General features: G+C 47.0%; 1 protein-coding gene across 2 annotated transcripts; it reads right to left on the reverse strand.

Annotated features, from left to right (window-relative positions):
• Window positions 1-286: 286 nt before the first annotated feature.
• Window positions 287-10,880, reverse strand: Grp (gastrin releasing peptide). 2 transcript variants are annotated; one of them, XM_026393214.2, is made up of 4 exons: window positions 10,742-10,880; window positions 4,998-5,225; window positions 1,766-1,780; window positions 287-460 (listed from the first exon to the last, which is right to left on the reverse strand). In XM_026393214.2, the coding sequence occupies exons 1-4, from the start codon at window positions 10,878-10,880 to the stop codon at window positions 369-371; spliced, it is 474 nt and encodes a 157-aa protein (XP_026248999.2). In that variant the 3' UTR covers window positions 287-368. The 2 variants fall into 2 exon arrangements, with proteins under 2 accessions (XP_026248999.2, XP_026249000.2); XM_026393215.2 differs by lacking the exon at window positions 1,766-1,780 and having other exon boundaries at window positions 308-460; window positions 5,002-5,225.
• Between the last annotated feature and the right edge of the window lie 3,033 nt (window positions 10,881-13,913).

Below are 13,913 nucleotides of genomic sequence, written 5' to 3' on the forward strand. Positions count from 1 at the left end.
GCCTGACTTAGTCAGCAAACCCAGAAGCACGCCATCGAGCTAGCTGTCCCGTTCATCATTGTCCCCTCTCCTCCCACTTGGACTTGAAATAAGAGAGCAACCTGCCCCTCAGACAAGGGGTTTAAGCTTTTATTGTGAACGATGACAGATGGGGGCCCTGGACCTAATCAACCAAGAGCCAAGATGGCAAAAGCTTCATTGGAAGACTCATTTGGGACAATCGTTTACAGCAAACAAGTTCAGACCAGAAGATGCTGCTTGGAAATCACGGACTCAGCCAAGGTTGAGAGATACGAGGATGGTTAGATGTTCTGCACAAAGGAGATCCTGCAGATCCAGCAGAGGTGACACTTGCGGAAGGCAGTCTCTCAGGGATTTTGTTTGGCTCCTCTGAGGTCATTGTCCCTCAGCTGGGCATCCCTTCCTTCCTCTGGAGAGGCTGGAGCAGAGAGTCTGCCAACTGGAAAAACAGCAGAGTGAAGCAGACATATTATTAACCCTGAAGACAAATCCATTTGCAAGAAACCCTTGGCCTCACTGGGGAGCTCATTAGAAAACAAGATGAATTTTTGGGTCAGCCCGGCCTTCCTGGCTCAGAAATTCTGGGGAGAGGCATTGACCTGCCCGTGTGAGCCCTAGGGATGATTCTGACCACGCAGTGTTTGAGCACCACAGTACCCCCAAGAGAGAAACTGACCTCCGCTTTTTGAATTGCTGTATTTGGGGAGGGGTCTTCTGTTGCATCTGCCTACCTTGTGCCTGCTGTGATTTCTCAGGCAGTTGTAACCAGTGTTGGAAGTGAAAAGTGTAATCCCCAGGACTTGACACCTAGGGTAGCAGCTGGTGGGGTGGGGGTGGGGACATGCACTTTTGTTCTTTCTTGGCTGACTTTGGCAGAGCCTGGTAACACCAATCAAAGCCAGTTTCCAAACTGCACCATCGCACGCTCCCAGACCTAGACTGTAACTGGTAGTCATGGGGCACCCCGGGAAGGGGAGCTCAGTCGGGGTCTCTGCCAGCACTCTAAATGTAGTGTGGTTTGCTTGCTGCTGCTTCTGCTCCATTTAACTAAGACTCAAGAAAGAGAAGTTAGAATTTAAAAACACTTCTCTGGTCCCATAGCAGTGTTTACCCAATGAGATGAGAAACTAGAGCTCCTTCCCCTTCTCAAGGCTCCCCGGCAATTCAGATTCCCCAGCTTCCAGACGGGCCATTTGTTCCTAATAAAGACACTACTGCTGTTCAGAGGCAAATGGTTACCTGCCCTGTGCCTCCACTGGAAAGCAGGTACTAATGAGCCCGGGGCTGGGTTCAATTCCCACACAGGCCAATTAGCTTTTCCTTCCTCCCAAGGGCTGCCAGGCTGCTGGAGATGAGACCATCCATCTTGCCATGCGAGCTGCTGTCCATGGGAGGAGTCAGAGACATTGGGGAAGAGACACAGATGTCCCCCATTGGCTCAAATATTGAACTGGGAGGACTGGCTCAAGGCGGGGAAAGGAAGAAGAGCCCTGTGGCTTGGCACCATCAGGGTACCTGGGACAGAGGCGGCTGGGTAAGGAGGAGCTGTGTTGGAGATGGGGGCTGCCTTCATTCTTCCTCCATAGAAACTGCCAGGACCGACAGTTATTCCTGATTGTATGCTGCCTGTTCTGTGTGCCGAGCTTCCTTTGGAGCATTACAAAGATTAAGAAAGAAAAGCTTCATCCTATTCATACTGATTTGATGGGACAGTGAGAGGGGTCCCTTATAAATGAGGACAAACTTGCACCTCTACTTCCTTTCCAGAACAGCTTCTGGAGTCCCTCCCTCTACCCCTTCTTCATGTCCACTAAAAAGAAAAACCCAAGGCTACCGAAAACAGTGGCTTGGGACCCAATCACAGAGACCCCCCAAGGCTAACTAATACTGGCACCGGAAGTCAGCACCATCTACAGCCACACCCTGGAGCCAACCCCCACGCTGTCTGGCTTTATTAGAAACCATGGGGTAAAATTTCCACTGATTTCAGGATAGGATGAGAAGATTCGTGGGGAAAGTGCAGGCGAAAGGTTAAAGTTATCCTTGGAAATGGTGCCCATTTGCCCTAATCCAGAGTCAGTGCAGATTCCCACACATCTTCCTGAATTAAGTAAATGTCTTTGTCATCAAAACATAGGAAATGCTCTGGATGTCTACCTCCAGCTCTGGGAGAGTTGGCAGCAGGACTTGGTGCTTTATTACTACGGTGGGAGAAGAGAGCATATGTGGGTAGTTTTTAATTTTAAGCAAAGTCCTTCAGCTTCTGAAGCTCCTGCTGCTAATTCTGGCTAAGTTATTAAGCTTCTCTCCAGCACCGCAAGATATATGGATTTCTAATAGAATTATTCTCTTGGCACCCCTTCTTTTTGAATAAGATAATTATAAGATGTTTTCAGTTTTCATAACAACACACTTTCATTGAGGCAGAATCTCCAAAGCAAAGGGGAGTGATAAACTGTCTTGGTCTCTGTTTTGTTTTTCACATTTCTGGAAAATATACCCAAAGCTTGGCACACAGTCTCTTGCCCTGGTTTCACCAGGGAAAGGCTATGTGACTGGTCTGCAGTCCCTATTTTTCAACCTGAGGTGGAATCAAATGGGATGGGTTTTCTAAACCTGTAAAAATAAAAGCAATGCATAAAAACAGAGAGCAAGGCCAGATTAGGAAAAAATTACCTTTTTTAGCTCACAATGGGAGAAGTCAGTCTGTCTCTCTCTCTCTCTCTCTCTCTCTCTCTCTCTCTCTCTCTCTCTCTCTTTTCGGTACCAGGGATTGAACCCAAGGTCGCTTAACCACTGAGCCACATCCCCAGCCCCCACCCCTTTTTATTATTTATTTTGAGACAGACGGATCTCGACGAGTTGCTTAGGGCCTCACTAAGTTTCTGAGGCTGGCTTTGAACTCATGATCCTCCTGCCTCAGCCTCTGGAGCTGCTGGGATTATAGGTACGTGCTACCTACCAGGCTAGAAGTCCCTTTTTAAGCAGTCACTCCCCACCATTTCCCACTCCATGAATCCTATAATACTACCACTCAGAGACCTTTTTGGAGGATTTTCTTTCACAATTGTCTTGGAAGCTTCCGAAATTTTTCTGAATATAGGAAAGTTTTGATCCTTGAAGGATTTGAATGTTTTCAAAAGATTTCAAAGATGTGAGCCAAGTTCGGAAAATAAGCAATTTGAACTAGAACTGTTGTTTGGTTCAACAAATGAGGCACTATAGATTGATAACATGGTGGGTGTGTTGGGGAGTAGTATTTTTCCAATGCACTGTGAAAGTCAGTCCATTTCAATGTTTGTAGAAATCGATTCTGAGGGTTTTGTGTTTTTTTTTATTATTATTATTATTATTATTCAAACAAATGAGAAGGCAAAGCACTTGACCAAGAAGTGGGGCATGGCTAGGTAGGGCTCGGAAGCCAATCACAAGTTCCCAGAGCACTCAGCATGTGATCCTTCGGCAAAGAGGAGGGCTGATCACCTAACACCTATCACACAGATCTGTCAAGAGACTCACTCAGGGCTCGGTACAAAGTTGGCACTTGGCTCTGTCTTGCTTGATTTAATCCAGATTTTCTTTCTGAACAAAAGCTACTATAAAGACTTTCTCTCCAGGTGCTTCGTGCAACAGATGAGCTTTTAGTTTGCATTTAGCATGAAAAATCCCCAGTAGAGGGAAGAGCAGTGGAACAGAAAGTCTCCCTCCAGAGAGGCTGACTAAGGCTTGGCAAAGCCAGCCAGAGCCTCTGCAAGGGGGCCATCAATCAAAGAGCTAACCACCATGAACGAGAGAAGCTGGGAGGTCTCCAGGCTCCATAAGTGAAAAGCAATATTATTTATTGCCAGAAACAGAGAGGAGCAAGGCCTTCCGCTGCATCCTGTATCCTGTGTATCTAAGATCAATAAGGACCGTTACCCGGAACATGGCCTGCACGACACACACTGTCTGGGGCTGACCAAGCACAGGCTCTTGTCCCAGGTTCACCAGTGCAAAGCTGTGTGATTAGGTCTGTTTCCACATCTCCAAAACAGAAAGCCTGGGGCTATATAGCTCAGTGGCAAAACACGTACTTAGCATGTGTGAGGCCCTGGGTTCAATTCCTATTACACCCCACCCCCACCAATATGAGAGAGTAAAAGAATCTTCCTCCTAACACTGCTGTGAGCATTAAGTTGAAAAACTGGAGGTAAACTGTTTAGCCCAGTATTTGAACTATGGAGAACATTCAATAAACTAGCCATTGCTGTAACTGCAAATATTTTTACCTTTTCTTGTATATTTTGTGGAAATTTCATAAAAGTGATCATCATCTCATTTTCAGTTGTCTTGCTTTTGTCCCATAAAATTTATTCTCTGTTTTATTTACTGTCTTTGCATCTAAACATTGACCGTTTGGTATCACTATTTCCCCCATCCTCTATAACATCCTACGCAGGACAAATCAGTTGACTTCAGATATGTTCACCAAGTTTTGAAATATGAGGATAAAACCTGAACTCGATGATCTGGGAACCAATAGAAGAAATACTACTTTGCATATAAAATAGGAATGCAAACAAAAACGCCCCCTTCTGAAAAACATCTAGGAAGAGGCTCTTTCTTCCATGGTACTTATCAAAAATAAACACATCTGCAGACCCACAGGGATTTACTGGAATAGAGTCCATGGCCTCATTATCAAAATATTTTGGTAGGGCCATCAATGAGTAACTTCAAATAAGCACAATTGCTAATAGAACTCCTAAAGGGAAGTTTTGAAACAACAACATTTTGATGGGACCATAGGAAAAATCATCTACTCTGGCAAAAATAAAAGACAGCATGGAAATTGTCCGCTGTTTTGGTAAGCATATGTTGGTGTTGGCCTCGCAGAGTGGCTATTAAGACTTACATCATAAGCACTTTTGTGTTTCCCCTCTTTCTAACTCTTCTCCAACACCTTTCACCCCACTTCTCAAGTATGTTGGCCTCACCTACATCTTTCAAGTTGCTGCGTTCCTCTGAATCCCAAGTGGGTTGGCGATTGCCCAGGGGCTGGAGTTGAGGTGGCTGATGGCTTCTGTCCTCCTTATCCTGTATGAGGTCCAGCAAATTCCTTGCAGCCTCTTCCCACAGAGTGTGTTTCCTCAGCTGCTGCTTCAGGCCATCTCCCTGGGACACGTAGGGGAACTCTCCCGTGCTCTTTTTCCCCATTAAGTGCCCTGCACAAACAAAACCAGACCAGAATGCCACACATTGAACCAGCGGGAATGAATGGATAAGAAAGATTAAAAAAAAAAAAACAGTTATGTTTGTGCTGTTTCCTTCTAAATGCAGCGTAAATAGCATTTTATTTACTCTGACAGATTTTGCTCGGTGTTAAAAATGTGCAACAAGGTGGACAGAATTCAGAACTGTAACCCAGGAGTCCTGGTGTGGGAGTCAGTTTTCATCGCTGAGACCAAAATACCCTACAAGAACAACTCAGAAGAGTGAAGGTGTATTTTGGCTCATGATTTCAGAGGTTAGTCCATAGTCTCAAGTTCTCGGCTCTAGTGCTCTAGAGTATCATGGCAGAAGGACAAGGCAGAGGGACACTGCTCTGGGCACACCCCAGTGACCCACCTCCTCCAGGCACACCCCATCTGTCTGCAGTTACTACTGAGAGGTTCCAGCTCTCATAATTCAATCATTCCACCTCTGAGCATTCCTGCATTAACACAGGAGCTTTGGGGAGGACAAGTCACATCCAAGCCATAACATCTGGGTTTTTGTTCCATCATTTCTATGAACTAGCCAGGTGACCTCAGCCAAGTAGTTTAATATCCTGGTCTTCCATTTTCTCAGCTATAAAATTTATAGGGTGAGCTAGATTAAACCCAAGGAACCCTCTAAATCTCAAATTCTATCATCAATTCTATGTGCACCAAATTCTATTCCCAACAGAAGAATGGGCTTTAAACATCTTCCTCAGCCAATTCTGAATTGCTTCTGAAAATAAAAGCCTTGGTGTGTTTCTTTGCGAGATTAAAAGAAGAAGAAGAAAAGAAAAGTGTTGCTTTCCTCTTATCCTTAATACAAATGTACCAAAGGAATTTTTCACTTAAACTTTCTCAGAATTTTAGCTGAGATTGAATCTAGGAAACTTCACCTGGACATTATTAGTTAAGAGCGTGATGAAAAACAAGCTGGAAACAAGTTCTGACTAACACTTGGCAACCACATAAATGCAGGGTTTTCTCTTGGATGTCTGAGATGGTCAGTGAGTGTCTCTAAGTGGCCTCAGGGACATGCACCTGCTGTACAAATAAAGCCATCATTAAGGAGGCCAAAGTGCTAAAGACAGGGAAATTCACGTTTGCAAATGAAGTTAACACAGGATAAGAAACAGGCAGGGAATTCAGGGTCTGCCGTCTTAATACTTTAACCCATTGCTTCAGCTACACACATATGTTGTCTTCTTCTGCTTTCCCTCATCCCATCTCTCTGAAATTAGGCCTTTACCTCTTTGAAATTTTAACATCAATGAAAGGTTTTTTTTTTAATTTAAAGTATATACTGGATAAAGTCCTTATGGTCCCAACATAGACTGGCATTAGAAGTATTCAAGACAAATATCATGGAAACAATATTTGAAAGACCTTCAGTCACTTAAAAGAGGCCCCTTCCCAGAGCACTGTCCACCAACAAAGAAGCCTCATTATAACTTCATCACTGTCATATATACTGCAACTGACAGTTTCCAGAATGTTTAAATGTGGATTATTTCATTTGATTCAGACCACAGTAGGTTTTACTATAATAGATTTGGTGAAAATGAGGCTTACCTGAAGTCACACAGATATTAGCAAAGGTCCCTAGGATTAAAGTCAGCTCAGAGTCCAAATTCCATTATATTGTTTCAAAGTGCCTTTTAACTTCCTAAAACTACAAGGTAGCAACACATCATTCCAGGGTCTGGAAAAAAGAGTAAGATCTGAAAAAAGGCCTTCCAATTTTATAAAAAGGCACAGAGACTGTATATTAGTATATAATGGCTCATTATGTAAATGAGAAGAATTAATTCAATATAAGGGAGACTTCAAATGAGATTTTCAGTGTAAGTCCTTGCTAAGTCACTTACAACAGGAGACGTCACATGATTTTAAGACCCTACTGAGATCAGTTTTCAAGCTGAAGCACTGGGAACCTGAATGCTTGGCTCTTCACTTATATGCGTGGCCAACTTGGTGCCTGGATATCCACTAAATAACCTTGCACTTGGCCATAACAGTGATTATGTTGAACAACTTCCCAGGAAGTTCTGATGCATCAGCTTCATTTATACAGAGGAAATTGAATCATGATGACTGGAAGGCAGGATTGGAACCCTGATGCTCCCGTAATGACCTCAGTCCCTCTTGCCCTCCCTAATTGCCTATCATCTAGCCAGGATGCTGGAAATGAGGAAGGAGTTATTGGCTCTGAAACAGAGGGGTGATGGAGATATTATTTTTACAAACAAGAACTTTATTTTGTCATGGCCAAATAATTTTGTGGACTTTCTATAATGGGAGGATAAAGTCATCACCCATTCTGTGATCAATTTAACACAGATCCTGTGACACTGGACTGAATTTCATGTGTGGTGGGTGTGTGATGTTCAGCTCCCCATCACTAGATCTACAAGCTGGTTATTAAGGAAAGCACACCATCTATAACATCCCAGGGAAGCACTCATTTCCTGGGTCCTATTTCACTTTTGTGCTGGCTACTGTCAACCAAATCATTGTCTCCATGGCAACATGGAGGATATGCCCACTTCTACCTCTCCTCCCATCATCATCTGTCACATGTCCATATCAAAATAATGGAGATCTCAGCATAGACAAAAGACAGGCATTTGCAAAACAAAACCTTGGTCAGAGAGACAGAGAGAAAAGAGCTTCTGTTCTTTTTAATCATTTAAAGAAACCACTAATAGACAAGTCTGAATTTCCTTGAAGTCAAAATTTGAAAATTATGCTAACTTAAGAAAATATATACATCAACATGTAGATTAAAGTATTGAGTACTTCTAAGAAGTAGTTTTTCTGGAGTTTTTGTGTTTTGCTTTTGTGGGGCTGGGATTGAATCCTGGCTCTTGTGCATGCTAAGCAAGTGCTCTACCATGAGCTACACCCCCCAGTCCTGGCGCCACACTTTAAATCCCCCAGTTTCTGAGTCAGCACTGCAGTGTCAAGCCACTTTGCAGCTTCAGAGTGGTGCTTTCCAATTCCACCTTCTGGGATAAGCATCACATCAAAGAGCCAACACTAAGAACATTGCATGGAAGCATTGAGAATAGTGTGTGTTGACACACATTTTCATTGCACAAACATTCCCATGGACATCCAGCCACAGAGGAGCATGCTACATTTTCTAGCTGTCATCTCCTTTTCTGTTGCTACACTCTGCTTTTGTCAGGTGGAAGGAGCAAATCAGTTAACAGGCCTGCAAATGGAAGCTGACAGCTTCCTTGTAGCCAGCAATATGTGTCTTTAGTTTTGCACTAATTAAAACTAAACTGTGTGTCTTTGTGATTGGAGAGGATTGGCCTTGGTTTGGGATAACTGAAAGCTAAACTTGAAACTTAACATCATTTGTCCCTGCCAACGCTTCTTATTCCAACATTGGTATGTGTACACACAACAAACTTTTAAAATATATAATGTAATTTTAGGCTGAAATTTATATTATTCTTGACCTCCTTCTTCCCTTGCTCTTCTTCACACCCTGTACAAACAGGGGGAAGAGAAAAGGGTACATTTAATAATAAATTTCAAAGTGGCATTTGGGGTTGCTGCTGGTCTGTGTACTTTGGGGTTACCACTAGGAAGGGTGAATAAATGCAGACACCCTAAGTACCTGGGGACAGTCATGTTGCAGAACTACAGCAAAACAGGTTGGGCCTGGCTTGCACCAGAAATAATGACCATGCTCCCCAGTTAACTCTGTTCTCCTACTTTGGGCCTGCAAGGCTTACCTCATAGTAAGTCCTGTTAGTATAAAAATACAGTTGAGGAAAACACGTTGGAAATTCTGAAGGCTCACTCCACCTTTCCTCCTCCTGAATGGTGGCTATACCAGACAATGGCCACTGGACTTAAGCTCCCAGAGACCCTTGTTAAGAATTACTAATTCTAAATTTGGGTTCTTTGACCCCTTGTGAGTGTCTTTCATTCTGGAAGTGCAGGGCTTCTCAGCCTCACCCAGGCCAACTTCTCCTGGGTTCCACCGGGTCCTTGGAGATCACAAATCCTCTCAACCCTGCGGGGGAGGATGATACTAATAGCAGCGACAAAAATTGCTCCGGGCAATCCCAGGCTCTCTCTCCTCTGACAAAACCAAAGGCAACACAGAGGCCCAGGAAACCAGTTCCAGCCTCACCACCCCTTCCCCCAAATTCCTCCTCTTCGTGGCAGGAGGTTGATATTCGAATTAATAAGTACTTTTTTTAACACACTGTTTCCGGTCCTAAGTGGTTGACTAAGGAAATAGTGCGTGTCTGTCTCTGTCTCACACACACCATCTCTTTAGAGATGGGCCCGCTCCCAGGTTGAGGTTGGTGCAGTGAGCTGCGGTGGGGTACGTCTGGGGATGTTGAACCCCTTGCATTTGCAAGAGGCTATGCTTAGCGAGGCCCAAAGGCCGGCGGGTGACGGGTGATGGCGAAGCTGGCGGCGGCTGCCTACTACCACTTGTCCTGGGTGTGCCCTCGGCAGACCCCTGACCTGGCAGGCACCCTCCCGCCCGGCTCCGCCCTCCACCAGGCAGTCTCTTCCGCCTTGCTTCCGGGAATCAAGACAGGGGAATCCCCACGCCGGTATCAGAGAGCAGGAGGTTGGCAGAGGAGATGGGAAAGACGCTAAGGCAGAGGGCGAAGTCGTGCGTTTAGATAGACCGAGACTGAGAAAGAGCGGGGGCTCCAGGAACGGAGAGGCTAGGGTGAACGCTAAGAGCACGCGCGATTCCTGTAGCGCGGAGCCCGCCGGCTGGAAAGAAAGAGGGTGGGCAAAAGGCGGGGTGGGGGGATAGTATCTGTAAAGGAAAGAGCAGGACCCAGACAACTCAGGAGAGCCACAAACAGTATACCTTCAGGCACTGTCAGCTGAACAGATTTGGAACCCGGGGCGGGAGCGCTGCGTCCCTGGACCCCACACCTGTGGCTTTGCCAGGCGCAACCTCGCAGCAGGGGCTCCAGCCCAAGCTCTTAAGAGTCGTAGCCTGGACCTGGCTAGACCTAGGCTCAGAGACACGATCGCGACACCTCGCTCCCCAAAGTTGTTCCAGGAGAGACCCATGCCAGAGCGGGTTGAGATTAGGTGAAAAAAAAAAAAAAAAAAAAAAAAAAAAAAAAAAAAAGGAAGTGTCGGATTTATGCGGAGGGAAGATGAGCTGAAGCGTAGGGTTGGGATTTTTGGAGAGCTGCGCGCTGGCTTCTGCGCCCTGAGGAGGAAGCAGGTGCGCACCCACAGAGAGCGAGCGGGAAAGGATTCAGGGACCAGTCTCCGGTTAGTTAGAGACCCAGTCTTCCCGGGACGGGGAAAGGTGGGGTGGAGTTTGGGAGATCGGGGTCGGTGTTTTAGTAGAAGGGTCGGAGCAAGCCCAAGCCCCACAGCCCGTCCGCGAAAAGGCTGAGATGCGGAGACAGGTCTCCTCGGGCTGGCTGATCCCTCCAGGGACAAGAGCGCGCGGCTCTTGCGGCCAGGACACTCACCCACCGCCCAGTGATTGCCGCGCGGGTACATCTTGGCCAGCACCGTCCCTTCGCCCACCGGCACCGGGGCTGCTGGCCCCTGGGGCGCCTGGCAGAGGACTAGCGCCAACAGGATGAATGGGAGCTCGGGGCCGCCCATGACGCCGGCGGGGAGCCCTGGTATCGCAGCCGCGAGGCTAGGCGAGGCCGGGCGGAGAGTGCGCTGCCCCCAGCGGAGCAGCGAAGGAGGACTGGACCTCCGAGGAGCTCCCGACGCTGCCGCCCGCGCCACTGCTGCAGCCTCCACTAGGGCCCCGACTTTATATGGAAGCCGGGCGGGGGGGCTGGGGGGTTCTTCCACCACCGACCAGAGCGCTCTGACGTCTCCCTATCGCGAGCCGGGGCGCCCGGACTCCTGGCCCGGAAAACCATCCATCTCCCCTCGAGTGATAAAGAGGCTGAGCGAACAGTGCCCCCTCTCCCTTCCCCTCCTAGCCGCGCCCGCCTTCCCCACTCCGGATTAGGTCCGCCCATCCTCGACGCCAACACGATTTCGTGAACTGCCCCCTGTCCGACCTCCCCGGTCTCCCGCTTTTACTGAGCTCGCATCCAGCAAGGGGTAGAGAGCAGCGACCGGCAGCCTGATCTCAGAGGTAGAAGGGTGAGCACGGAGGATGGACGTTTTGTGACTGGGCAGTGCTGAAAGTGTTGGAACCGTGATTGCAGAGTACTCCTGATGTTCCAGACCCTTCCCTTCCAGGGGCAACCTCCCCGCAGTCCCAGTCTTAGACCTCCGGGCTGGCCTCCCTCCCGCAGACCTCCGCTCCGCCCCGCCCCGCCCCGCCCCCAGCACTCGGTGCCTCCCTCCACCGCGGCTTTCCCCGGCGCACCTGCCCACTCACACCGCGAGGTGGAGGACGGAACGGAAGGCCCGCTTTGAGAACAGCGAGAACGCTAGTTGGACTAAACACAGGGCCCCTTCCATAAGCACACTTCTTCCATAGAATAGAGAAGGAAACTGCTCTTCTGCTGATTTCCCTAGGCTGCGCCGGCGGGAGAGCTCCAACTGTCCCTCAGCTGCGACTGCCGCAGGAACAGGTCTCTAGAGGTGCTCAGCCTCCCTCTGCTCTTTCTGTTCTCTGGTCTAAAGACCCTTCACCCGCCCTATTCCTGAACAGTTAAATGCCATGAATGTGAAAGGGGCTCGCGCCATAGCAATGGGACAATAAATAGAAGCTGGTAGGATGCTGTTGCCCACGATTTGGCCGCCAGAGCTGCTTGTGGTTGTGCTTGTCATAGATGAGGGCTAGTCCTCACCAAGGTCTGGTGACTTGCCTCCCTGGTGAGTCTTTAATGTTCCTTATCCACATGGTGTTGACAAGATTGAAGCTGAAAATGTACACTTTGGTCTGAGAATCTGGTGATTCAATGCATATGTGCCTTTCTTAGGTGAGCACACACAACATATTGCATGACTGAACATTAAAACATGTTTTTTTTTTCTGTGCATGTGTCTGCCTGTAAGGGGAAAAAGGCTGATTTTAAGGAAATACAATAGTATTATCCTGGGGAGTGATCCAAGTGAAAATCAAAAGGAAAGAGTCTACAGTTGGCTTTGATTCCATCTCTCTTGGGTTACCAGCCTCTGCAGTGAGTCCCCCCCCCCACACTCCTCTGTGAACAGATGTTCACTGACAGGTGACTGATCATCCATAGCTTGCTCCCTCCCACTGGGTGAGCTTGCTTCAACTTGCTTCTCTGTACCCACACAGAGTGCCTGGATCACAGTGGTGTTCAACAAGTACTTGATGAATGAACAACTTATCTAAGATATGCTTAGGCCTGATGCCTTCTACAACTCCAAGTCTTTGAAGGAACACTAAATTCTTTTCTCTCCACATTAACTTGTTGGAAAAAAAAAATGTCCTTCCCATTTAGTTCAATCAAGAAATTTTAGAATCTTCTAAATGATGTTTTCACCCTATGGAACTAGGAAAAAAAACACTGTAGAGACATTCAAGTATAGGAACAGTTCTACAGAAAGCACAACTTTTCTGCTAATGCAGGCAACACCATTTGTGTGTGTGTGTGTGTGTGTGTGTGTGTGTGTGTGTGTCCCTTGCAGGACAAGATGTATCTGGGTCCCTCCATTCACCTCAGTTCTTGCTCTCAAAATTCCCAGCCCACAAGATTTCTGCCACCAAACTAAGGCTGGGCTATGTGACTTGCTTGGCACCCTGTAAGAACAGCAACTGCATCAGTCTTGTTCAGAACCACATTCACAGTGTGTATCCCAGTCCTAGGCACAGAGAAGGGACGAAATAGATGCAAATGGATACATCGTCTTGCAGGTGTAAGATGTGATCTAGTTCCCTAGCCAGAAAAGATAATGATTTGTTGTCAGAGAATGGAACCATTGTACATTTGATTCAGCTGGTGTGAATGAGCCCAAACAGATCCTGGTTGGATGCCCTCTCTTAATGAATGCCTTTTAAAGTTCTCACCAAGGTGTGCCAGGTAGAGATGATCAATCCCACTGACTTGGTTAGGGGAAACTTAACTGCTATGAAAAAGAGATCTCACTGCAAAGATCCACCTGAAAGAGACATTGGTTTCCTTTTTTTTTTTTTTTTTTTTTAATCCAGAGCAGGTACTCCAGGTTGGCAGGCAGTTCTATTCCTCCTGGATAGTCACCCCTTTCTTGAATCTTCCATTCAGGAACATCTAATCTAATTTTTTTTTTCAAGTAACTGTTCCATCCTGTGCCTCTCCCATTCCCCAGAGCAGTGCCCCCCAGAAGATTAGCCCACAGGGAGCTGAGAAGAGTGTGTCAGAATGCAAATGGATGCTCTTCATCCAGAATGTCATGCGCTGGGAAAAAACTGTCTGCTGATTCGTGGTCTGGAACAAGCCCTCAACTCATTATGAATGGATAACAAGTAACTGATCTGTTGGACCACAGTGATTCCCTCTGTCCTATAGCACTGTCCCTGTCTGCATGGCCTGGGTGGCAGCTGGCAGGACAGGGAAGATGGATGGGGCATGCCCACTGTCTTGCTACACCAGTTCCAACGTAGCTCTGTTCTCTTTTGCTTATGTTCCTTTGGGTAAAAGTCAGCCACATGACCACAGGTAATTGCAAGAGGGCTTGTGGTTGCAGTTGACGGTCAGTGATATACTAGCCCTGACTGCT

This window comes from Urocitellus parryii, chromosome 13, assembly GCF_045843805.1.
Source record: "Urocitellus parryii isolate mUroPar1 chromosome 13, mUroPar1.hap1, whole genome shotgun sequence".
In the NCBI taxonomy this organism is placed as follows: domain Eukaryota; kingdom Metazoa; phylum Chordata; class Mammalia; order Rodentia; family Sciuridae; genus Urocitellus; species Urocitellus parryii.

Bases quoted from the DNA above. Each gene is read 5' to 3' on its own strand.
- Grp (XM_026393214.2), bottom strand. From the start codon at position 10,880: ATGGGCGGCCCCGAGCTCCCATTCATCCTGTTGGCGCTAGTCCTCTGC. The intron at 5,226-10,741 runs GTGAGTGTCCTG...TTGTTTGTGCAG, and splicing joins CGGCAATCACTGGGCGGTGG to GGCACTTAATGGGGAAAAAG.